Below are 25048 nucleotides of genomic sequence, written 5' to 3'. Positions count from 1 at the left end.
GCACTGTGCACACAAGTGCATGTGGGGCCCACTGTGATGTATATACGGAATTCGCTCTGACCATTCGTTTTGTCAGCTTATTTCAGACATTGAGTTCAAAATTGAAGCATATCCAGATATCAGGTGGGCCCTAACTCGCTGATTTATGGGCTGATCTGTCCGTTGGGCCACTTTCACAGGGATCCGATGGCTCAAATTTGATGTGTACGGTTAATTTATGGTCCTTAGGCCATATATGAGGTTTCGAGCCGAACAGATGATTGGAACCCTGTGATCTTGCATTCTGGACCAATTTCGAGTCACTTGAGCTTCAGTTTCTCAGTTTTCTCGTCTCTCTGGCGTGCAGATCCGTCGATCTTGGTCTCCTGGGGTCTGTCCTTTGCCTTGGTAACATCAGAGCATTAAATCCATGCTTTTAACACCCTGTTTCAGTCCAAGCTCGTAAATATACCTTGCAGCACAAACACAATTAAATTGGGCCGTTAAACAGTACCATGTTCGTAAATCCAGACAATAACTGGGGTCTGATATGCAATATTTGACCCTCAATAGATTGCATTGCATGTTTAGGGTTCAATCTACTCGCATTTATTTTGCATTAAATTTCATCATATAGGGTTGTTTAGGACCCATCATTCACAACATAGACTGCTGAATTTTCTATTGTCAGAAATTTTTCAATTTTCGTTGTTGAATTTTCTGTTAACAAACTGTTTGGACAGTTATGTTGCTGGAATTTTAGGAGCGTTGCGTAGTTTCCCTCATATAGAGTCCTATAGGAGCATTTAGTCCTATTTAGATGCATAGAGTTGCATTAAAGGACCTTTGAGTTGAGTGGGTAGTTGTATGCCCACACGTACTGGTCGCGGTTTTGGGTTGCACCCTGCACTAAACATGGAACATTTACAAGAGTTGATGGACAACATAACCCGGCAGTTTGAGTCTTTGGGTAGGCGCTTGGAACAACGTATGGACCAACGTTGGGATCAGCTTAATGTGCGCATTACCCAACTAGAGACCTCCGCCTGGGCAAACCCCACCATTGGGGAAGATGCCCAATCTCAGGCAGGTGGTCAAGAGGATAAACAAGGGAATGGGGGTGGCCAAAGAAACGGACATGGGCGTGCACCGATGCACCCACCCCCCGAGGGGCATCATGATCATTATGACCTAGATGCGCAACTCCTCAAGGGAGTTAGAGTAGAGGCCCCTACGGTTAATGGCCACTTGAGCCTTAAAGCTTTTCAAGATTGGTTGGTGGATATGGACTACTATTTTGAGTTGTACGACATGTCGGATGCTCGTCAAGTCCGATTTGCAAAGATGAAGCTTGTGGGCCAAGCAAAGAGGTTTTGGGCTACTGTGGAGCGAAAGAAAGAGGTTGAGGGAACCCCCAATAGTCCATTGGGGAGAAGTGAAAGAAACTCTTAAGGAAAAATACTTCCCTTTCTCTTATCACTTGAGGTTGGTTGAGGAATCAAAGTCCAAGTCTAAGCCTCTCCATATTCTAAATACCAAAGACTTTGAGTGAGAGACTGAGTTCGTGTACGCCCTTGTGGCTAGGGAAAGTGCACCATAGGCTAGTGCAAAGTTACCCACTGAGGCCATTCCGGTAGTGGATGAGTTTTGTAATGTCTTTCCCGATGATCTACCAGATGAGCTTCCCCCTATGAGGGATATACAGCACGCCATTGATTTTGTCCCTGGGGTGACTCTACCGAACCTATCTGAGGTGGTCAATAGGAGTCTGGGAAATTTGCTTAGGTGTTTAATGGGGGAGCACACCAGGACATGGGACACTGCACTACTTATCGCCGAGTTTGCATTTAATAGTTCTGTCAATAGATCCACAAGTTTAAGTCCTTTTGAAATCATTACTGGTTATAAACCTAGGAAGCCTATTGATCTTATCCTTATGTCCTTGTCCCATAGGCCATCAGAGTCTGCAGAGTCCTTTGCCCATTACATTCATTCATTGCATCAAGATATCAGGCGAAAGATCAATATTAGTAATAAACATTACAAAATTTCTGCTGACCAACATAACCGATTCAAGGAATTTAATGTAAGGGACTCTGTGATGGTCCACATCAGGCTAGAGCGGTACCCTCAAGGAGCCATTCGTAAATTACACGCGCGTAGCATTGGACTATTCAAAATTATAAAACGAAACGGTCTCAATGCGTATATGATAGATCTTCCACCTTCCATGGGAATTAGTTTCACATTAAATGTAGAGGATCTAGTTGCATTTCAGGGGACCACTGATACATTGTCTGGCCTGTCACCTAACCATCCTGATTCCCCAGACTTTTCTCTTAATCCATGGCCCCCTCCCGACCCATCTTCTCAGCCTCTAACTCCCATACCTACCCGTCCCACACTTAGAGAGGAGATAGAGGCGGATTTCAAAAGCTCCTGGTCAAGTGGAAGTCACGCTCAGATTCAAACAGTACGTGACTCACTGAGGAGGAGCTTCAAAGACTTGATCTTAACATCTTGGAGTGGTTCAGGAGTTTTGTTTGGCTAGTGGCGAAATCTTCGCAGCCAGGGAGAGTTGATGGGGACATCTCGCGCACATGCACGCCCCCCCTTACACATGTACGCAAGGAGGGCCCTGCCTTCGATCTGGATCAATGCCGACATCCATGGATGGCCTCCTAGTTAGAGGATTGTGTTTTGGTTTCTTGGGGTGGACCCGATCATCATGTGGATCCCATCATTGGATCTCGTAATCGTGGCCCACTACTCTGGGTGACCCAGGACTTTGAGTTTTGCTTATTACCGTTATTAAGAACATCACGAATGGTTTAGATTGCATTGATTGGTTGTTATTTTTTATTACTTCATCTTTAACTAATAGTATGCGCACATGGCGAGGCTTTTGGGGTATAGGTTTTTCTTATAAATAGGCAGGCCCTTGTAGGGTTTTTTTCATTGAAGATGATTAATAAAATTCTTCGTTTTCCCGCTTCTCTAATTCTCTTAGTTATGGAAACCTAATTGGGTGCAAAACTCTCCCTTCTTTGAAGGGCTAACTACCGTGGTGCAAAGCCACACTCATCCCAAATCGCCTCCATCTCCTATCATCCATATTTCTCATCTCCTATGGCCATCCCCTCATCAAATCCACCCACGTTTGCATCTAATCTTTCCCCTATAGCAAATTTCGAGAATCTGGTCCTGAAGGAGGGATAAAACTTCGACGGAGCACCGTGTTCAAACCGATCATCCGTTTGGCCTGAAATTTAGAGGGAAGGTGGCCTATCCCTGGCCGACCAGGTCTTAGCTGGCCGATTCTATATTCGTAGGCCCCACACACATGCGTCTGGTCGGTTTGCTGTCCACATGTGCAGGCTGATCACAGGTTCTCTCTCGTCTCTATTTCACTCCTCTTTTGCCTTGTTTCCATAACCCTAACCCTAGATCATCTCAAATCCCCAAGTTCTATTCCACTCTTGAAACCCTAGGTTTTCCCGAATTGAAACGTGAGAATCCCTTGGATTGAGAAATAATCCTTTGCATGTGTGGATGAATCTACTATCCTTTGAGCATTGTTTGGTCTATAATTTTTAATTAATTCAGCCCTAACATGTGTAGGCTTGGACCCTCGTAGATTTCCCTTGTTGAATGCTTGACTTTATGTGGGATATGGAATCATTGTGATTGTTTCTAAATTATTATGATCTAAAGCTTGAAATCTTGCACATCATATCTAATTTTCATGTTGTGCATCATGGGAGGTGCGGGAGGTCGATTCCGGCAAGATCTGAAGGCGTTGGACCGAGTCTTGTGCAAATTTGATGCCAGAAATCAGATTTGAGAGGATTTCCGGCCAGATCTGGGGTCGATCGAGACTTCTTTGGTGAGTGATGCTTCCAAAGAGAACTTCCGATGGGAAAATAATTATTTTTTTAAAAAAAAAATCCTTCCGGTAAGGCTATGATGCTATAATGCCATTTGTAGGATGATGATGGAGACTATCTCTCTTTCACCATCCTTCTAAGAGAAAATTAATGAAATCTGATCGATTTCAAGGTCAGACGTTGCAAAGAAGAGGTTGAGTATTGTTGGGAAGAAGAAAGGGGAACTATTGAAGGAGAATTTGGATAAGAAAAAGCTCTGATACCATGTCAAACAACCACTTTCTCCAAAAGCTCGAGCAATGTATATCAAGGGACTTTAACACCCATATAATGGTGGCATATGTGAGATGTATTTGCAAGATTTCTTAGAGCTCATGACTTCTCTATGGATGCCCAAACCACTGCCAGGAAAATTTTGCAACCAACTTAAATAGAGTTCACGATACTTAGATTTGCTATCTAAATCTTGGACAACTATGTTTGCATGGAAGACAAACATTTCCCAGATGTATTATATGATTCTCAGTTGAACAAACGGCATTTGCTTGTTTGATCCAGCAATGGTGTAGGTGGGTCCAATGTTTTGGTAAATGTAACATTGATCTGGAGCGGTCCATCATAAACGGGTGATGCCCTTTTATCTTCCCCAGCAGATGATTCCATTCATTGGGTGAAAATGGACGTTTACAACCAATGGTTCACATTTGATGAGAGCCAAATTGGATGGTTAGGGTAATCTGATTGGAGATTTTTTTGGGCAATCCCATCCACCATGGTCCCCACAATATGAAAGATTTGGTTAAGCTGAGCAATTGCCTGATTGAACATTGTTTGTTTTCTCCGTTTCTTATTTTTCTTGATCTATCTCAATATCTAGCTTATATCCATTTCATGACCATCTGGACGATGGACACAGATAATTCGTTATAGTGTAACCCTACTTATGTCGTATTCATGCATGCGTCACAGGCAGTAGCTAGTGAAGGTGGGACTGATGATGCTAAAAGAAGAGGCGATGCATTTGCTCATGCATTTTCTGCTCATTTGGCAAGGTAGTTTTCATACCCGTTAAAAGCCCATTTTTTTTCTCCCCAGAGAAAGTTGTAATGTTGAGAGCTTTGCCAAGCGCACACGGTTGTAGAATAAAGCTCATATACACACCACACGTGCTAGCATGGCACGTGTGAGATCCAATCCATCCATCAGGTCAGTCCAACGTTCTACATGTTTTCCAAAAATAAATGTCGTCCACTCAGCATGTGTGCCCCAATATTGGAAACAGGTGGATGGATTAGAATTTTCAGCCTAATTTTTCGGAGCTGTACATTTGTTTTTCAAACAGTGGCCCACCTGACCATTAGATCAATCTGATTCTTGGGCTAGGGCGTCAATATAGTGGTGCCTTCTGATGGATGGATTGGATGTTGGACCTATCATGCCATGCTGGCACATGTGTGGTGTGTACATGATCTTTATTCCACCCACGTGTGAGCTTAGCAAAGCTCTAATGTTGAACATGTGAAAGAAAACCTCTACTGTCATGGACCCCTTGTCTAATAGTTACATATATTTTAAGAAATGTACTCAGTCCGATTAGTGAGTGAATTTCTTTTCAGAAGGTTTCCTGTTTTCTAATCTACATGTTGATATAGGTTGATGGAAGAGCCTGCTGCTTATGGTAAGTTAGGCCTGGCCAATCTTTTGGAGCTAAGGGAAGAGTGCTTGAGAGAGTTCCAGTTTGTGGATGCGTATAGAAGCATTAAACAGAGGTAAGCATATCATACATTACATTTCTGTGCTTTTTTTTTTCTTTCTTTTTTTAACCTGCCGTCTAAATCTAGATACATTGTCAAGAATTGGGTGGACATTGCAAATGTTTTTTAACATGGTATGTGTGATGCTACTACTCGCACGCGAGGTGGCCCCATCCTGTTTGTATCATGGTAAAGCAATCAGGCTGATCCAGCCATCATGCGGGCTGCACATGCTGGAAAAGAATGCGTGGTTGAAAAGGATTGACCAGTGTTCGACTTCTACGTGCACATGATGCCCAGTTCTTAGTCTCATAACATGCTGTTTTTTTATTATATATATTTAGTGATTTAAGAAAGTTGATTAAAAAGAAGCGCAAAAAGAAAAATCTTGGTTCTTCCTTTCTACTCTGTTTGTTTTTTCTAATGCATTCAATTGGTTTCTAGTCCATCATGTTAGATTTCATCTTCAAGAAAGTTGGTATGTTATGGTCTGTATGGAATGCCCACCAAATGCTGATGGATGCAGGGATGTTAACAGGTCTGACCTGTCATCTTCATTTATCCCACTGCTTCTACAGAGTGTGAACATGCCAGGCCTCACATTCCGTCCATTCTCATTCTGGTTTACTTCCAAAATGTGCATGGGCAAGGCCGGGCCATAATCAGATACTTTCATAAATGTCTATAATGTAGACCCATGCTCTTTGTTGTAGTTATGACATTCCCTAATCTTGGATGGGCCTTTCTAGAAATGAATTTCCAAATGCTGTAATGCATTTATTTGGGTGTTTGCATTTCTATATGTTGGGCATGGTCCCATGACCAGGCATTGGAATTGGACCATCTGTTGCATTCACATGTTCTGACTTCCTTGACCCTTGTGTGGACACAATAGGGAAAATGAGGCATCTCTTGCTGTTTTGCACGACCTTCTGATGGAACTTGATGGCATGAGTGAGGTACGTGGAATCATGACATCCTTGCATCCTCTTCTTCTCCCAAATCCTGATTTTGCTTTAAAATGTCTTTCCTAGAAACAGTAAAGGACCATTAGCGCACCTAACTTAGGTATGCCGAGGGCACGACTTTTGCCAATGAAATGCCATGTGGGGGGAATGACTTCACCTTGAAGGGCTAAACCACTGTGTTAGTTTTGCACCATTAAAAGATGGTGGTGACTCATCCTCTCCCATTTGGCACTGGCCATCCAAACCATCAATATTGTGGGTCCATTATGGATGGAGCATATATCTACAATCACTCCAATCAATCAATCCTAACCATCCATTTATGCCTACCAAATGAATCTTTATGAGTAAATGAGTCGTTCAGATATAAAGGGAAAAATCAGATGTTTAATATTGTCTTCTCAGAGAAAATTTCAGTTATGCTTCATTTACAGTTGCTTCATAGATTTGATCTGTTTGGATTCAATACAACTATTCCATGTGGTCCATCTGAATTTCCATATAACTATTGGATACAGCACTATCATATTGAATTGCCATTATTGCTCTAATCAAGTGGAAATAACCAAACCGTAGTTTCATAACCTAGCATACATAGCATACATAACATAGCATACATAAGTTATTTCTTCTTTTGCAGTTGCTTCAAATTGAATTGTCGTTATTGCTTCATTCACAGTTGCTTCAAATTTCTATTGGGGCACTTTCATGTTGGGTGTGAAAGAAACGTAACTGTAATTTGAGGTCTACTTCGTCGTTACCAATGTGAGGAAATATGATTCCTTTCTGAGAAATGCTGAGGCGATTCTTGTGAAGTAAGATCGAAGAGGTGATTCATGAAAAAAGAGCCAACATGGCACACGTGTGCAATAGCTGAACCACTCATCGGGTGTTTCCCACTGTATAGATCTCCTTTGCCCAAAAATGAGCCGATCCACTCGTTAGGCATGCTACATGTGTAACTTGAACATAAACCTTTAGTCGTATTTTTCTAGGCACTGATTTTCTCACATGCATGTGACCCACCCGACGAGTGGGCCAGCCTGATCTTTGGGCATGGGCATGTTTCATGGTGGAAGTGACCTGATGAGGGGCACATGCTTTGAACAAGTGGTCCATGCTGGCACACTCCACAAATCAACCTAACATTTTAAATTTGTCATTTCCTCTTAAAATGAGTTCATCTGCGCATCTAAATGCAGAACTTGTGTTTGATACTAGATACTGTTTATGAAGATGATTCCAAACATTATACTAACTAATTTGATGCCCTGGAGTGGATAGTAGTTGTTTCCTAGATTATCTGTGGTTATGACGAGACCTTTATTTTGTAGGAGACAAGACTGCTTGCTCTTATTGAAGGTGTCCTTGCCGCAAATATCTTTGATTGGGGATCCCGCGCTTGTGTGGATCTTTACCATAAAGGAGCTATCATTGAAATATATCGAATGAGTCGCAAGAAGATGCAACGACCTTGGCGGGTAAGTTAAGATAATCATACAAAGAGAAAATCACGATAGATTTGAGAGTTGAATCTGCTTGTAGAAACCGTTGATAACCGAATATTACACATGCTCTGTGCTTTCAGGTGGATGATTTCGATGCTTTCAAGGAAATGATGTTGGGTTCTGGAGACAAGAAGCCTAAACCACATAAAAGAGCGCTGCTCTTCGTAGACAACTCAGGTGCTGATATTGTTCTTGGGATGCTTCCACTGGCACGTGAACTCCTTCGTCGGGGGACTGAGGTGAGGGTGTTTGTACACTAACTGATGGGCATTTGTAGACATCTCTTATTTCTAAAGAGGCATATTGCTATGCCCACATGCCACCCTGGCATGAGTGTAGGACGCTAGAGGGATGCTTTGGGCGGGCCCCACCATGTAGATGACCTGGCCCAAAAAATACTATAGTGCAATTTTTGGACTAGCCCATGTGCATGTGGAATGTGGACCATAAGCGGTTTTTTAAACTGGCCAGGTCTCTATACCCACATGGCCTACCCAATGGGTAGAGCTGCATATATGTTGTTGCCAGGTCGTCTACATGGTGGGACCCAACTGATGCACGGCTTGGGCATTGCATACATGTAAAGTTCGAATATGTCCATGCATGGAGTTGCATGTGGAGAACTGTGGTTGCGGGCTTTAACAAAGCTCATCTAAGTGCCATTGAATGTTGTGAGCTATCATAAGACGAAAGATATGTTCATAGCAGATGAATTATCACTAGAAAACTGCTGTGAATTCTATTCTTGTTACTTAGTTTTTTTTTCTTTTTTCTTTTTTTTCTTGTTACCTTATCCAGAAAAAAAAAAAAAAAACATCAGAAGATGATGAACATGCACTGCCAGATAACACAAATTTCAAAATCCCAAAATCATTTATCTATTTATTGTAGCCGGAATGTAGGACATTCCATCACTTGTCTCGAGAAGAGAATCTTTTGATATTATATTCTTCAACTCCAATTTAGATTGGATTAAAACATGGAATCCATGGATTCCATGGACACATGTTTTCACAGAACAATTGCAGCGCGTTCTTGTTGCATGGGTTCAAATACATCACTTGTCATAACGCAACTAGAACATGTGCTAGAACCCGTACAGTTGATATATAGGTAAGCATTCCATGGAACTTTAATTGAAAATTAACTGAGTCTGTTTTTTGCAGGTTGTTCTTGTCGCAAATTCCTTGCCTGCGCTAAATGATGTGACCGCAATGGAAATTCCCGAAATCGTAGCTGAGGCTGCAAAGGTATTAATCGAATTAAATATAAAAAACAATCTCAGTTGCTCTCTCATCTTGTAACTGAGCTAATCCGTATCGTTGAACTGATGAATTACTGTGTCCTGTGTATTCTGATAAGAGGAATGCTGCTATGATGTGCATCCTTCATGGAGTTCCGTGAATTGCACACCAATACTTCGTTATTTTGCAGATGATGCTCGTGTATGGTGAATAGGACAATTGATTCGTTGACAGCCGCATTGATGGGCCACATTCATGGTTTCTAATATTGGATTTGGGGACCATATTCGCCCCTCCAGAAACCAATATGATAAAAGAGGCCCGTATTGAGCTGTATTAGCTCTCTGCAACACATTTCGGTGGTGGGCCAACATGGCTGTATTGTATCTGATACTTGGAACATTGACCAATATCCTTAAAAAAACAAGGTGATCAGATTGTGATAGCCATCTGATTTGTGCCCTTTGAAAGGAACTGTTGAGTGTTACTGTTATTTTTATTTTTTTTAAAGAAGAAGGAAAGAAAAAAAGAAAAAAAGGAAAAAGAATGAGGCCCATATTCAGTGGGCAAAAGCTCACATCCATCAGATGGTCAGATTTGATCAATCGCTACGATCTTCGGCCTATATCTCATTGATGATGTGGAGGCATGCCAGATCAATAGTCCCATGTTTGCCATGTGATCATAGAACCTCTATGAAACGCACGTCGGAATAGCATTTATCTTATGAGAATGTTGCAACTTTACAATTTAGCTGTTTGGTTTTGTTCTTTTGAATATTCTGATCGGTTCTCTTTCTTCTCGTCAACAGCATTGCGATATCCTCCGCAAAGCTGCCGAAGCAGGAGGGCTACTTGTGGATGCGATGGTAAATATTCAGGATGGTTCTATAGAAAACTCAGCTCCAGTTCCTTTAATGGTAGTTGAGAACGGATGTGGAAGTCCATGCATAGACCTCCGACAGGTCAGCTCAGAGCTTGCTGCTGCTGCAAAAGATGCCGATCTGGTACACCATTCACATTCTCAAAATCCTATAAACATTAGGTCGTGTTTGGATGGCCAGCTAATTAAATTGCCATAATCCAATTCAATAACCACATCATTCTTAACAAGGGGTTCACACGATTACCATTTCTTCTAGTCCAACTTGAAACCTACGGAATTGCAAACGTCTGCACTGGCACATTCACACAAGGTGTTTACTCTGTCTATAATGAATTGAATGAATTGCAATCTGGTTAAATTGAGCATCCAAACGCACCCTTCATGTCTTCTTTCCATAGTTGATCTGATTACTACATTTCTTTAACAATTCAAATGAATCTTGCTATAGACATCGTAATACTCTTATTATACTTAATTTTTGCATGAACTCAGATAATCTTGGAAGGAATGGGTCGCTCTCTTCATACAAACTTCAATGCTCATTTTAAATGCGACGCTCTAAAGGTATGATTTATTTATTTATTTATTTATTATTATTATTATTATTATTTTCTTTGTGGGGTGTGCCTGAAATAGATTTCCCACAGTTTTCAACATAACTTGAATAACCTGTTTTTCAGCTTGCAATGGTGAAGAATCAAAGACTGGCCGAGAAGTTGGTTAACGGGAATATATACGATTGTGTCTGTCGTTTCGACCCGGCCATTTGAAATTCTCTGTTAGCCGTTTATGCTGATGTCAGTGGGCCCACATATGATTTGAACAGTGTTGGCCCCCATACCACTGCCTTAGGATGTGTTATGATTTATGTAAATCATATTTTGAGAATTGTGTACTTGTATTATTCAGAAGAGGGTGAGCCAATTGCTGAAATATCCCTGAATTTTTTGAAATGCCAATAGATCACATTAGTTATTACTGTACTTAAAAAGGGCCTGTTGGTCAATCTAAAATTTTAATGAACACCAGAAAAAGACTGAAAATGCTCTACTTGTGCCGCAGATCAGGTCCAGCGCGAATCCAGATGTAAACCCACATTTGGGACCCATTGGGCTGGGTTTGGATCTGTCCTACGACCTGATCCAGTGTCATACAATCCAAACCCGGACCTGGATCTGTGTACTCAACGGATCTATGGCCAGAGTTTTAGTGTCTGTTTCTATCCGCTGATTGAATGGTTGGGATCACCCAGGAAGCCCAACTCAATGGGCCATACCTGACCGTTCAAACTCTGGCCCAAACCTACCCAGGCCTGGCCTTTAGACAACTCTAGCCGCCCACGTACGAATGAACTGGATGGTCAATAATGTTTGGCTTAGATGTCTATTTCTTTCTTACGGTGGTCCACCAGATGTGTGGACCAGGTTGATTTTGGTCAAGGGCATCCACAAAATGAGGCCCACTTGATGATTGGCCCTGATGTTATCATGAGGACTGAGGATGGTGCCTGCGCTTGGGATTAGAAAAACCTGTATGAGATATAATCCTGCAGTGAGCCTACCAGATTAACGGTCTAGATTGCTGCAAGATGGCCATTACTCTTGCCTGGGCACCTCTTTAAGTGAGAACTCGTGTGTACCTTTGCAAGCGTGTCATTGGCACGAGATCCAAACCGTCCACGTGATGTGGCATCCCATGAAATCCTCAGGGCTCAAGTTTTAGCCTGATTTTTCCTTTTGCTATGGCCCACCAGAGTTTTGGATCAGGCTAAAATTTAGGCCCTGGGGTTTAATGGGGTGCCGCATCACATGGACTGTTCGGATTTTCTACCCATGACACGTGCAAAGATGCACACTCTCTCTCTCTCTCTCTCTCTCTCTCTCTCTCATAATTTATTTTGGTGAGATTTTCATAATAATATCCCAAGAAAAACCTCAAATTTTAAATTTCTCATGAGAAAAGAGATATGTCACTATAGGCTAGAGGATTGGAGTTGATATTTAAGTTGAGAAATACTTAAAAGTAATAGTAGAGATCTGAAGTTAATATATATGTAAAAAGAAAAAAATTCTCAGGAGCGCACAGGAGTGCTCATTTTCAAGTCTCGTGTTCAAATATTGTTCCCAGAATCCAATTTTCTTTATTAAAAAGCTCACCACTCAAAACCTGCAACTCAGTCAGTGACTTGGTTCGAGTCATGTTGAATCGACTTGATGAATTTCACTGAGTCAGGCTCGCCATCGAGTTTCACAGTGACTCAGTTCAAAATCTAATCAAGTCGAGTTGACTCGGCCAAGTTTTCGAGTCAAGACACTGAGTTTTAGAACTATGGTACCAAATAAAGAGAAAAGGCCACAGCTTTGTTAGGAGACATCATCACTGAGTTTCAACCCTTGAGAAACCACCAGAGAGAGAGAGAGAGAGACCTCAAAGAAGGTAAGAATATCAAGACCGTTCATTGAAATGGTCAAATGCTTCCAATCATCTTCATATGCGTAGGTGCTTCCACATAAGAATGACTAAGCCAGTAATCAAAGGCTGAGAATGAAAGCTATCTGATGCTTACAAAAACATCCATAATACAAACTCTACCTTTTGGCAGGCTCTCATCACCACCTCTTGCGTCGCCGCCCATACCAATAAGCAAATGCCGCAATTGATGCGGCCATGACAACTCCGGCCGTTGCGTGCCATGCATACATTGGCTTCTCCACAATGAGGCTAGAAGTGGAAACATGTACAGTGGGTGACGGTTGCCGGCTGGCCCACATCGCGAAATCCAGCCCTTGCCTTTCAAGCTCTGCAATGTCTGTAACCAATGGCTTGAGCTTGGTGGCCTTGGCTATAGCCTCATACTCCTCCTTGTTCCCACCCTCTAGAAAAGCACCCACGACGTGGCCGTTATTTACCCAATATGCCCCAAATGGCCCACCTGAAAAATCGCCATAGTGGATCACCTCACCCACATTGTCCCCAAAGAACTGCCAAGACAATGTAAAGACTCTGGAGTAAAAGAACGGTAGATAATCGAAGTCGCCTGTCTTGTCTGGGGCCATGATCGCGGCCACGGCATGCCTCGCTGACTGGCGGGCCAAGTCGACGTGCTCAAGCCTCCGGACCTCACCGAAGAGCTTGACTGGAAACGCCGCGACGTCTCCAACGGCGTAGACAGAGCTGTTGCTTGTTTGCAACCGCCCATTGACTTTTATCCCCCCTTTCTCCATAGTTAGCTGACCCTCGAACAGGCTTGTGTTTGCACGGATGCCAATCCCTACCACGACCATGTCAGTCGGCAGACGGGTCCCATCCCTGAGAACCACAGCCGTCACCTGTGGAGTGGTGAAAATAAACAGAAATGTCTTAGAGTACGTGAGTGAAACAGTTTCAAGAACTGAATAAGCATGTAACTCATTATCTACATGTAGGGGTGCAACTTGAGCAAGTTGGGTTGGGTTGAGGGTCAATCCAAGCCGACTCAACCCAGACAAGAGGATCCAACCTGCACCCCACCCCAAATTCCAACCCAAGGTGCTCAAACTGAACCCAGTCCGACCTGAACCAATCAAACAAATGTGATTAGTCACAACCCGACCTAACCTGACCTGAATTTGCTCAACCTGAACCCAACCCAATTTCAAATCAGGTTGGTTCCAACCTGAACCCAACCCAAGGACCTGGACAACCAAACCCAACTAGTCCCTGAGTCAGGTGGGGTCAATCTGGTCTGGTTTTACCTGAACCCAAGTTGCAGCCATATCGACATGGATATACTTGGGTAGCATTTGGGCATGCACAGAAACGTGGTTGGTGGGTCTCCCCAAGCCTACTAAATTATGCTCTTGGTGTCTAGGGCAGCACAGCAAAACAGAACCCACATCGATTCTGCTTTCATTTTCCCTTTTTTTCCGACCCAAATCATGATTGAGATAAGAATGTGATTCTTCTCTAGACTACAATTTGGCACTGGAGCATCACATGGAGCCTTGCAAACCACACTAACATGTCAGAATCATATTCCAAAGCTGAATGAATATGTGAATATTAGTTCATAAATGCATAAGCCATAGAATATTGCATCTACGATGGACAAATGCATTATGACTATGTAAACAGAATATAACTATAACTAACATGGAGAAACAAGAAAATTATGCATTAAGCTATGTTTGAGTCGCACCGAAAAACCATTTGAATCCATTTTTGTCCATCACCTGTCAGAATGCTGACCTTTGTTTCAAATTTCTTCTACCGTTGTGTGCCACCAGAACACTGGATAGGACTGATTTTTCAGCAGAGTGATGCATGCCCAGGGCCCACCATAGGGTTGATTTTGGCTGTTTGTTCCAAAATTTGGGGCCTAAATGTCAGAGATCACATATACCATTTGTAGAAGATAGGGGGGGGGGGGGGGGGATGTGGAAGATATGATTGAAGACTTGAGGGGTGTAGAGCAGACTTCTTTTTGCTATTTTAAGCGAAATCTTTGTTGGTGAGATTTTTATAATCTTAAATAAATTATAGACTGACTTGAATCAATCTCATAGTTAGGGGATTTTTATTAAAAATTCATATGGATTGTCTTTAGGGTCTATAAATAGGGGGGTAGGAGGTTTCTAAGTTGGGAGCTCTCTTAAGTATTGTAAGAGAACAAGCTTGATATTAATAAAGTTATTTCTCTCTTGCTACTCAAATATTCTTGTGGGTGTGCTCTTGTCCATTTCTTTGTGATTCGGGTGTCGAGATCTCATTGACTCGATAACCAGATTGCACCATAAAGGCATGGTGTCAGATGAAGAGGCTTCAGCTAAATTGTTTGGATCCCACACACATGCCATGCATTCACACATGTGCAGGCTGGCAGTAATTTAAAGAGCCTGAAAGTTATTTTTCAGACACTGTTAATTTGTCTGGTAAAAATGATAGTGGCATCCAAACAAACCATACGCTGTTCTCCTAAGGACAGTATCAACATGCATACCACTTGGGTTGTCCATCTGGAACATATTTTCTTAAAATCTGGAGTGTCCATGTTACATACATGAGATGTCTGCTCATTTATTTTCAATAATTATTTACAAAGAGAAGGTCTGAAATCCAACCAGTTGGATGGTAAGTTACAGTCCCCCCAGCAGATAACTTCAACCTGTCATCTGTGTGCAACATCTAACCTGCCCAAGAGGTTAGCACCACAAAGAGGATCACCTTGTGCAAAAATCTGCCCGATCCACTCACCAGGTGGGTTGCACTTGTATTTTGTTATTTATAGCAGCTATACAATGTCTTCTATGGTGTGGCCCACCTCATGAGTGGATAAGGCTGATTCCAATACAAGGTTATCCTCAAGGTGGGGATACCAATTGGGCACATAAGATGTCTCATGCACATGACAGCTTAGAAGTTAAATTATCATCCCGGTTGGACTGAAGACCTCTTTTAAAAATATCCAGAATGGCTGATTTAGTTAAAATTGTGTGGTGTCATAATCAAGTAGTAGAGATTCTTAATCTATATAGGTGTAGGCATGTATGGCTGACACGCACACATGCAGACATGCATATATAGAGACATATATGCATGCATGCATACATACATAGTTACATACATATGTACATATGCTTAATTCATGCTTTTAAATGTACATATGTGCGTATTAGAGCTTTGCTAAGCACACATGCACATGTGCCAGCATGGCACATATGTGCAAGATCTAATCCGTCCATCAGGTTGGTCCAACCTTGCACATGTTTTCCCAAAAATAAAATCTGGTTCAATCAGCACACAGGCACCAAACATGTGGATAGGTTAAAAAAAGTTTTCAGGGTTGTACATTTGTTTTGCAAACTGTGGCCCACCTGACCAGTTGATCAACCCGATTCTTGGGTTGGGGTATCAATGCAGTGGTTCTGTTCTGATGGATGGATTGGATCTCAAACCAATCATACCATGCTGGCACACACGTGGCATTTACATCGACTTTATTGCCCATGGGTGTGGGCTTAGCAAAGCTCATGCATGTTCCATACATATCTAAATTATCTTAATGTTGTTACAAATACATGTCTTTCAAAATGCATATACACTACTGACTAGACTAAGGATCATGAAACAACTATAACAGCTAAAATGAGTTACCTTCCCGTCAGAATCATTTTCGAATGATGACAAGACAGTTCCTTTAATGAACTCCACGCCCCTTGACTTGTAGTATTCCTCATAGTACTCTGCGATCTTGGGCGTAAATAAACGGGCCACTGGAGAAACCAACAGTATTTACAACATTCAGAAAGGCAACCTCTCCTGGCATCACTGTTCTAAAGTTTATCATTATAAGCTGCTGATCTAAAGAAACAGAACAGCGGTCTTCCGTTACAGACGGGTCCTGTCTTTCAGTAACCTAAGCTATCCAATCAATCGACCAAATTTAAGCTGCTGAGCCCAACCATCAGATGGTACATGTTCTAATACCTCCCCCTATCAGATGATCCTAGCTATCCAATCAATCGACCAAATTTAATAAAGGGCCATAAGGATGGTTAGGAACTCTGTACCATCTGATGGTGGGGATGCTTGCGTGGTATCTACCATCCACCATGGGTTTTTTTTCACCAAAAGGCCAATTTATTGGGCCAAGCAAACATTCAAGCAAACATTTAATCATACATTTTATATTTCCTATGATGACAGCTCAAGAATCAAATGTAAGAGGAAAAAATATATATCAAACTTACTACAATGCGCCTCTGGGAAGACCATGGTCACCTTGATTCTATTTATCACCAAAGATGCAGCACACTCCATGCCTATGTAGCCGCCACCAATGACGACAGCATTCCCACCAACACATGACTGCATCACATCCACGAGCCTGGTGGCATCGGCCAAATTGCGTAGATAACATACATTTTCAGCATCCGATCCCGTCACCCCAAATTCTTCAAGCTTCAAAGCCTACCGACAAGCGCTTGCATTTCAGCCCCAGCCAATACGATTCTACAAAAGAAGTTTTGATTCTACAAAAGATGTTTTACACTTTGCATGGAGTCTTATGTCATCACTTGGATTTTTTAGTTTTAGTGTTAAGGCCCATCAAAATCATCAACAATGAACATTATCCGATGCAAGCAAACGGACTTTAATTGCGAGACATGCAAAGGCTACTTGTGCAAGTAGTACTAGAATTCTACTTGCAGGCACATGTGCCATGGCCCAAGACACCATAAGATGGGTGGGCAAAACCTATAAGTTGCATGTGGACTGTTAGTCAATTTTTAACCAACCATTTCTTTCTTTCTTTTGTTTTTCTGTAATATGCAGCCCAGCTAATGAGCAAACATTTTAAACTTTGTGCCAGTGCAAATGCATGGTAGGGCCCAATTGATGATAAACTGCCCTGATCTTGAAAAAGTGGCATGCTGGCAGGCATGTCTGGCAGCACGATTCTAATCCTAATCACCTGAGTAGCCTAAGAAGAGCTCTTTAATTATTGAAAAGTTAGATTCAATACCCGAGCACCTGTTGCTATGATGAGAATCTTATAGCTGATTGTTTCTCCAGTCGCTGTCAACAATGTTTTCCGCCTCAAATCAGCAGACTTTACTCCAGTTCCAAGAACCAGTTCAATTCCTAAAAAGGAAAACCCAGATTCAGAGTTAGCAACCGTACCGAGGATAAATAAAGCGAATGATATGAAAGAAATCAAGACATTCCATCTAGTGGGCCCTACCACACCAGCAGGACTACTGTAGGGATGTAATTATTTAAATTCCCCCTTGCATGGACTACCATTTGCATATTTTTTGTATAATTCGATGTTATTGTATGAGAAATGCTATGGAGGCTAATTCTCAAAAAGAAGAAGAAGAAGAAGAAGAAGAAGAAGAAGAAGAAAGAAAGAAAGAAAGAAGAAGAAGAAGCTATGGAGGCTTCCTCCACCATTTGGTAATCCAGGCTGTTCATCTAGAAGGGCCCACCATGGATGGGAAACATGGCAAATATCTTGATGACCGGAGATCCTCACCATTCATACAAGTGTTTAAATTTCAACAACTCCACAGAAGATGAGGACATTCGATCAGCAGGATTTTTGTCATGTAGGCATCCATGGTGGGACTAATTAGATAAATGGTTTGGATCACCATGTGGTGGGACAGAAGGGGCGAACCTCCCATGAAAACCTCTTACTCAGTTTCCAAGCAAATTAGTGACCAGCTTGTCATGAACATGCTAAACACACACATGATTGACCCTATCACTAAGCAGGCTCTACTTTGGGTGGGCCATAGCCTCTGATTGGACAACCCTAACTAATCTATTGGAGGAATTTGGGGAAAAGAATGGATGGTTGATAATATGATAATTAAAAAAAAAAAAAAAAGAGTTGAACAATTCCTTTTTGACCACCCATTTTTCTCTTTCTGTCTGAGTGTTAGGGGTGGGTGTCCAATTGGTGCAAATTTTTGGATATGGCCCATCTAAGGTAGGCCTACATGATCACCGCTTCCAATCTCACGCACGTTTGACATGTGTAGGAAGATCATGTCATCAATAACTTAACCCAAAAAGAAATGTGGAAAATATTCTATATATTCTCGATAATAAATAATTACCATGTTCCCTGTACCATTTTGGTGTCAACCTCTCGTCACTGGCACCTACACAAGTATGAAATGATGGAAGCCGTGCAGGAGCTGCAAATCACCATAGATTAACAGAGTAAGCTCCCGCAGTTTGATAGAAAACAAGCTTGAGATTAGATAATGCACATGAAAGCAAAAAAGGAGCAGTTCGTTTGCATTGCTATAATGCTCAAACTCATAGGAATAACATAGACAAGGAATATCAGGATCCTGATGCCTTGTGTCAGGTTTTTAAAAGTGGGAACATGATTCGTGGTTCCAGACCTATGATCTGATGGGCCCTATCGTAGTTGAGGATGCTCAAAACCCCAGGTGGGTGGATCCTGACCCTTCAATCTGTAGCCTACAAATAGAAACTGAGGACCACGATACAAAAATGTCCAGAAGAAAGGCAGAGAGCAGGGCCATCAGTTCAACAGCCTAGATCAAAGAAATCATGGGCCACATTTGTACAAGCGTGTTCCTGTTGCATCAGGACCCTATAATTCCTCAATACAGACAACCAAAGGTATGTGATCAATTGAATATGCATCACAGCATATCAGAGAACTGGCCACATTTCCCAATTTAAAAGTAATTTTAGTTCCCACTGGGGCCCATCACAGTGACATTAATTTGGCATTCCGGTTGGAGATTGTGATGCTAGCTTCACAGAGCTCAGGGCTATTATAGAAGGGATGTCCCTTTTCAAGAATCATTGCTGGGACACCTTTTAATGATGGCAACTCAAAGGATGCCTTTTCTTGTTTTTTAGGATTGATTCAAAGAATGTGTAGGCTTGGGTCTCTAAAAAATGCCCTTCCCAGCAGAAGCGGGCTTTCTTTGTAAATAGTATTGCCAATGTTTAGGACCATATGTCGGTCAACTTTAGTCATGTTCCAAGAGAAGAAGCTCTATTGCTGATGCAATTGATAAAAAAAGGTGTGCCCCGAGTCTATATCCATGCCAGGTCCCGCTATCCATTGTCTTAACAGATAGATGTGCATTTTGCACTTTCTTTTAATCAATTCCCGTAATTGATTTATATATAACAAAAAATAGCAAACAGCTAATAAATAATTGTTTAGACGTTTTGGGTCTTTTCATAATTCCACTGCTGGATTATTAGAGGGTTAGGTTATGGTCTGTTTGATGTTAGAGGAAGAATCCCCTGATGGTTAATTCCATGTGCAATCCTATGGTTTGGAAACAAAGGACAGTGCTGAAGCTTCATCGAGATGATGGTTAATAAGACACACAATCATCAAATGAGCTCTCCAAATATCCAAGTTTGAAGAGGTTTTGATGGTGGATTAGTAAGGAATCCAGAATGCAGTGAAGGACAATGTGTAGACAAGAAACAGGACAACAGAGTGGAAGTGTCTGCTGCCTGGGTACTGGAATCTTAATTTTGATGGTTCACAGATTGATAACCCATGCTATTTGGGCACTGCAGGTGTCTAGAGATGGCACTAAGTTTCTAGGAGAACCTTCAGAAGAAATTTGGACTTTCTCCAAGTATTGTTTCCGCAAGTTCTATTGTGGAAAACCATTCTAAGAACATAACTGGTTGGGCTTCTAAATCTTATCCCAGCATGTTGATTTGCTTATAGGTATGTTCGAGAACTTAGATATCCTTCATTAACATCCAGATTGTGGTAATGGGTCCCATTTGCATTTATGTTACTTCTAAGTTGGACCAGAAAGAAATGTGATTGCGATTTGAGGGCCAATTCCTTATTATGGATACAAGGAAGCAACACAAACTTTTTTTCATTTCCTCTTTGTTAAACTATATGTTTGTGATTCAATTCACTGTGCATCCAAAATCCAGCCTACAAATTCGATGAAGTTTGTGACTTGTCCTATTTATTGAACATTTCATTTCACCATGTAGAGTAGAAATGAGTGAAATCGCAGGCATCCTAGCCAAGGTATTCAAAATTGGTTAAATAACAGCCATTACATAATGGTTACGATGGTCATGTTACACACGATACAAGGTTGTAACATCTGATTTGAAAAGAAAAGAAAAGAAAAGAAAAAAAAAAGGCCCGTAATGGGCCTGTAATACGGGACCAATTTCCTTTTAAAAGAAATTGACCGTTATAAATATATAATGGCTATTACAGCCCGTATTGTGACGGCCATACGGCCAGCTGTTACCGTTACCAAATACGTCAGTCCTACCAAATATGTTTTGAACTTTTGAAAAAGGTCCTTCGTATTGGAACTCATTTCCCTTAGCCCGATGTGTAATCTTTGTATAGGGACTCATTTCAACCAGCAACACAGTTCACGCAAGAAAGAAAGAAAGAAATAGTGTTCCACGATGGGAGAGAAATATAACTATTTCAATGAAATCCATAAATGTAACTTTCTGTGACTTAGAATTAGTGTGTACGATCGGACCTAGAAAAAAAAGGTCTCTATTAGTTCTACCAAGTTGTATATTCTGGAAATGAGAGGACAGAATTGCTACAGTTGCAGAGAATATGAGACCTAAGTATAAACCATCATTGTGTTATTTTGAAAATTGATCACATGTATTCCAAGAAATAAAAATATACCTTCTGGAAGTAAAAACCCTTTGCTCAATGCGGGTCGTTCATAAGGCACAACCTGCAAGAAAACAAAACTTAATCATTTTATAATAACAAATCATGAATGTGCAAAAGTAGTTTGCATATGGAATACGCCTTGAACTAGGTCAATTGATAAAACCATATAACAACAGTTCACATTCAATTGGAAAATATCCACCAGTTGAATGGTAGGAATATCCAGCGGTGGGTGGTTTTGAACATGACCCATCCATAGTGCATCCCACTATATGAATGATTTGTGGGCTGCAAAATGTGCAAAAGAGCATTGTTTTGATTGTAGACAATTGTTTGTTTCTTCATTCATTACATTCTCTCACAAGAGGAAGTATCCAATTTCCAATTGAGTAATTTGCTCTGCCCATAAAATCCACCCTCCTATGTCCTAACGATCCACTTGGCCATCTGTTAAATGTGGGCCATTGGATGTAATTGCCCATTTTCAATCCACCGACTCGATGGCTACAATCATCCAATAAGAGAGATGTCATTTGCTGGTCTGAGCAAAAGAATGATATTTTTCTGATTGAGCATCCTTTGTTTCTTCATCCAGTACATTCTCTCACAAGAAATATCCAATCTCTAATTAAGGAATTTTCTCAGCCCATTAAAATCCTCTACTCCCATCACCAGGTGATCACATTGGCATCTGTTAAAAGTGGGCCATTGGACATAATTGCCCATTTCAATCTACCAATCACACAGATCAAACCATGCATGCCCAACCCAAGATGGGACCCACATATGAATGTCTTAGATCATCAAAAAGTGGCCCACAACACACTGCTTTTGGATTGAACAAAAACTGCCATTTCGTTCGATCGCAAATCAAATAGTGCCTCCTACAGCAAACCCAATTCAGAAAATTAAAGGCAACAGACAGGAATTTGAATTTTTGGGCCACAAATGCACCACTTCTGGACTGAACAAAAACTGCTACTGCTTTTAATCAAGCATCAAATAAGACCTACAGCAAACCCAACTCAGCAATTACAGGCAATGGACAGGACTTTGAATTTTTTGGGTCACACAAAGCTTCTGGATTGAGCAAAAAAAATACTGCTAATTCCGTGAATCCATTATACCTCCTACGGCAAATCCAATTCACCAGATTACAGGCAACTGACAGAAATTTGAATTTTTAGGCCGCACATGCACCGATTATGAATCGAACAGAAACCACTATTTCTTTCAATCAAGCATCATATAATCTCCTACAACAAACCCAATACAGCAAACTACAGGCAACGAACAGGAATTCGAATTCTTGGGTTTTTGGGTACCACATCGATGGAACTAAGAAGCAATCACCAATAAAATATAAAGGGTAAAAAAAAAAAAACCCAGAAAGAGATATGAAACCAAACAAGTTCTTGAATTGAGAAAATAATGAAAATTGCATCGAAAATGAGCAAAAACAAGAGCAAGAAAGAGAAGAAAGAAAAAGTAATACAGGCTCTTCAGAGATGATGCAGAGATCGCCATGGGAGATTCCTCTTCTTGAGAATTCAAGGGCTGCATAGCCAGCAGCAACACCTCCCCCAAGAATCACGTATACAAAAGCTCTTCCCATCTCTCCCTCTTGTTCTTGCTCTCCCTTGGGAGAGAGGGATTGTATTTGTTTTGGAATTGCATAACATGCTCTGCCAGAGTATGGTATTTAACATAAGCATGCACGTAATTTCTCTGTACGTGCCATGTTTTATCTCAATCCAGACCGTCCAATTTGTGGAAGCTTCAATGGATTTGACCCAAAAGTCTCTTCAAGCCATATTTTCTATTTCCTTTAAATGGATGGTTCTGATAGAACTTAACCGATGGTTCAAGTACAGCAAGCAAATGCATATTAATTGGACGGTTGGGATGGGGAAGCATGTGTGATTTTATTTTTTCAATGCACCCAAAGTGGGAGGACATGATTAAATTGTTCGGATTGAAGTACATTCATGATGTTTGATTTTTCATACTCTCTCCATGTATGGTATAATTTCTCTTTTTTTCTTTTTTTCTTTTTTTAATATATTCACTTCAATCCATCCTACGTACAAAGTTCAATGAGTTTTTATGGGGTAGTGTGAGAAGATATGATTCTTAAAGGTAATTTACCAAAATGCCCTCCTACTTCATTTTCTTTTTTCCTTATTTATTTATTATTTTTTTCTATGGATGAAAATGTTCATTTCTTATCGATAAGAGATGGTTCAGAGTCCACGAGTGATTCTTTTTAGGACTTGAAAATTTTTGATGTGGTAAAAGCTCTCAATATCCTTTTTTCTTTTTTCTTTTTTCTTTTTTTCTTTTCTTTTTTCTTTTTTTTTCTTTAATGCTTGAGGGTGCAATTGTTCCAGACTGAGAGTAATAAGATTTCAAGATATTATAATTTAAGACAAGCAGCTAGATAGCGGGATGAAATATTACAGTTTACTGTTAATTTTGGTGTGACATCATCCCTCCAAAGATATTAGTTTTGAAAATATGAACTAGAATGATTGGATTAAATTGTGGAGATCGAATTTTTATTTAAGAGGAAGCATGATACCATCATTATCATGGAAACATTGATGGACTAATCATTGCCATTAATTAGAAATTTTTATCTTATATCAAATGGGAGTTTCTTGATCAATCTCTAATCTAGCAAGCCTCTGTCCGTCTCTCTCTTTGAAAATCTAATCCATTGGATTGAAAAAACTAATGGTATGTTTTGTGTTTCCTTTTTGTAGATGAGAAGTAATATTTTTGGTGGTTTTTTTCTTCGTCTGTATATAAATAAAATCAACTTAATTACATTTGAAGTTAAATATTTTATAATGCCACCTCACCTTTAGCAAATGATATCACAGTTTGTATATTATAACATGGCATGTAGCATGCAGCAAGGGTATAATATGTAACACTGTCTCTCCAAGAAGATTATTGGAGGATATAATATACTATATATACATGGCCTTTCTTCTTATCTGATATAACCAACATAATTAATTGATTATTTAATGTATGAGTTTACATGTATAGATGATTATTTACATGTATATATAAAGAGAGAGTAATGCTCATACATAACTAATTATATAATGCTCATACATAACTAACTAATCATAAGTCCAACTAGTTAGCATGTAGGATTTAACATAGTTTTTGTACGACATCTTGACCATCGATTAAGAGTATCCTATCATGAAATTGAGATGCCCAAAAATCAGGTTGATCCAACTATTATGAAGGGTAAACCATAGAATATCATGAAAAAACTACACATTCATGTAAAGTATCACATTTTCATGGTTAGGATGTAGTTGGACGTACAATTAGTTGTCTGCAAGCATTATTGATAAGAATGATTTCATCTTAAGATTAACATGGCCAACTTCGCCGCCAAATAGATCATGTAACCTAAATTCGCAGTTGTGATTAGGTAGCACTATTTTAGTATGAATTCTTACAACCTATTATTTTTCACACATACCATTCATTAGAGAACACTTGAACCCGTGACCTCAGTGTTAAAACTAACTCAATTTGTCCATGTGTCATGGGTCAATCTACTCAAACTAATTTAAAAAATTATTTATTTGTTACATATATATATATATATATATATATAT

At 40.5% G+C, this 25048-nt stretch overlaps 2 protein-coding genes across 2 annotated transcripts in view; one reads left to right on the top strand and one right to left on the bottom strand.

The window, feature by feature from the left end:
• LOC131237830 (pantothenate kinase 2-like) overlaps positions 1-11208 on the top strand; it is a 38229-nt gene extending 27021 nt beyond the window's left edge. Inside the window, exons 15-23 of the mRNA XM_058235839.1 lie at positions 4836-4918; positions 5519-5635; positions 6516-6579; positions 7923-8069; positions 8177-8335; positions 9263-9346; positions 10152-10346; positions 10718-10789; positions 10906-11208. Of these exons, the coding sequence (XP_058091822.1) occupies positions 4836-4918; positions 5519-5635; positions 6516-6579; positions 7923-8069; positions 8177-8335; positions 9263-9346; positions 10152-10346; positions 10718-10789; positions 10906-10995 (1011 nt within the window). The 3' untranslated portion in view covers positions 10996-11208. The remainder of the gene's footprint in view (positions 1-4835; positions 4919-5518; positions 5636-6515; positions 6580-7922; positions 8070-8176; positions 8336-9262; positions 9347-10151; positions 10347-10717; positions 10790-10905) is intronic.
• A 1449-nt stretch (positions 11209-12657) lies between these two features.
• LOC131237829 (monodehydroascorbate reductase 4, peroxisomal) lies at positions 12658-23054 on the bottom strand. Its single transcript, XM_058235838.1, has 7 exons — positions 22897-23054; positions 21411-21462; positions 18832-18912; positions 17730-17848; positions 16954-17173; positions 16358-16476; positions 12658-13554 (listed from the first exon to the last, which is right to left on the bottom strand). The coding sequence occupies exons 1-7, from the start codon at positions 23014-23016 to the stop codon at positions 12835-12837; spliced, it is 1431 nt and encodes a 476-aa protein (XP_058091821.1). The 5' UTR covers positions 23017-23054; the 3' UTR covers positions 12658-12834.
• Between the last annotated feature and the right edge of the window lie 1994 nt (positions 23055-25048).

The sequence above is a fragment of the Magnolia sinica genome, chromosome 2 (genome assembly GCF_029962835.1).
Source record: "Magnolia sinica isolate HGM2019 chromosome 2, MsV1, whole genome shotgun sequence".
In the NCBI taxonomy this organism is placed as follows: Eukaryota; Viridiplantae; Streptophyta; class Magnoliopsida; order Magnoliales; family Magnoliaceae; genus Magnolia; species Magnolia sinica.
This window is presented reverse-complemented; position numbering and strand designations above follow the sequence as displayed.

What these genes read in the sequence shown, in the direction of transcription:
- LOC131237829 (XM_058235838.1), bottom strand. Translation starts at nt 23,016, where the DNA reads ATGGGAAGAGCTTTTGTATACGTGATTCTTGGGGGAGGTGTTGCTGCT. An exon ending in AGGGTTTTTACTTCCAGAAG is followed by an intron (nt 18,913 to 21,410) that starts GTATATTTTTAT and finishes GGTGATTTGCAG; the next exon opens with CTCCTGCACGGCTTCCATCA. An exon ending in CTTCCCAGAGGCGCATTGTA is followed by an intron (nt 16,477 to 16,953) that starts GTAAGTTTGATA and finishes TGGTTTCTCCAG; the next exon opens with TGGCCCGTTTATTTACGCCC.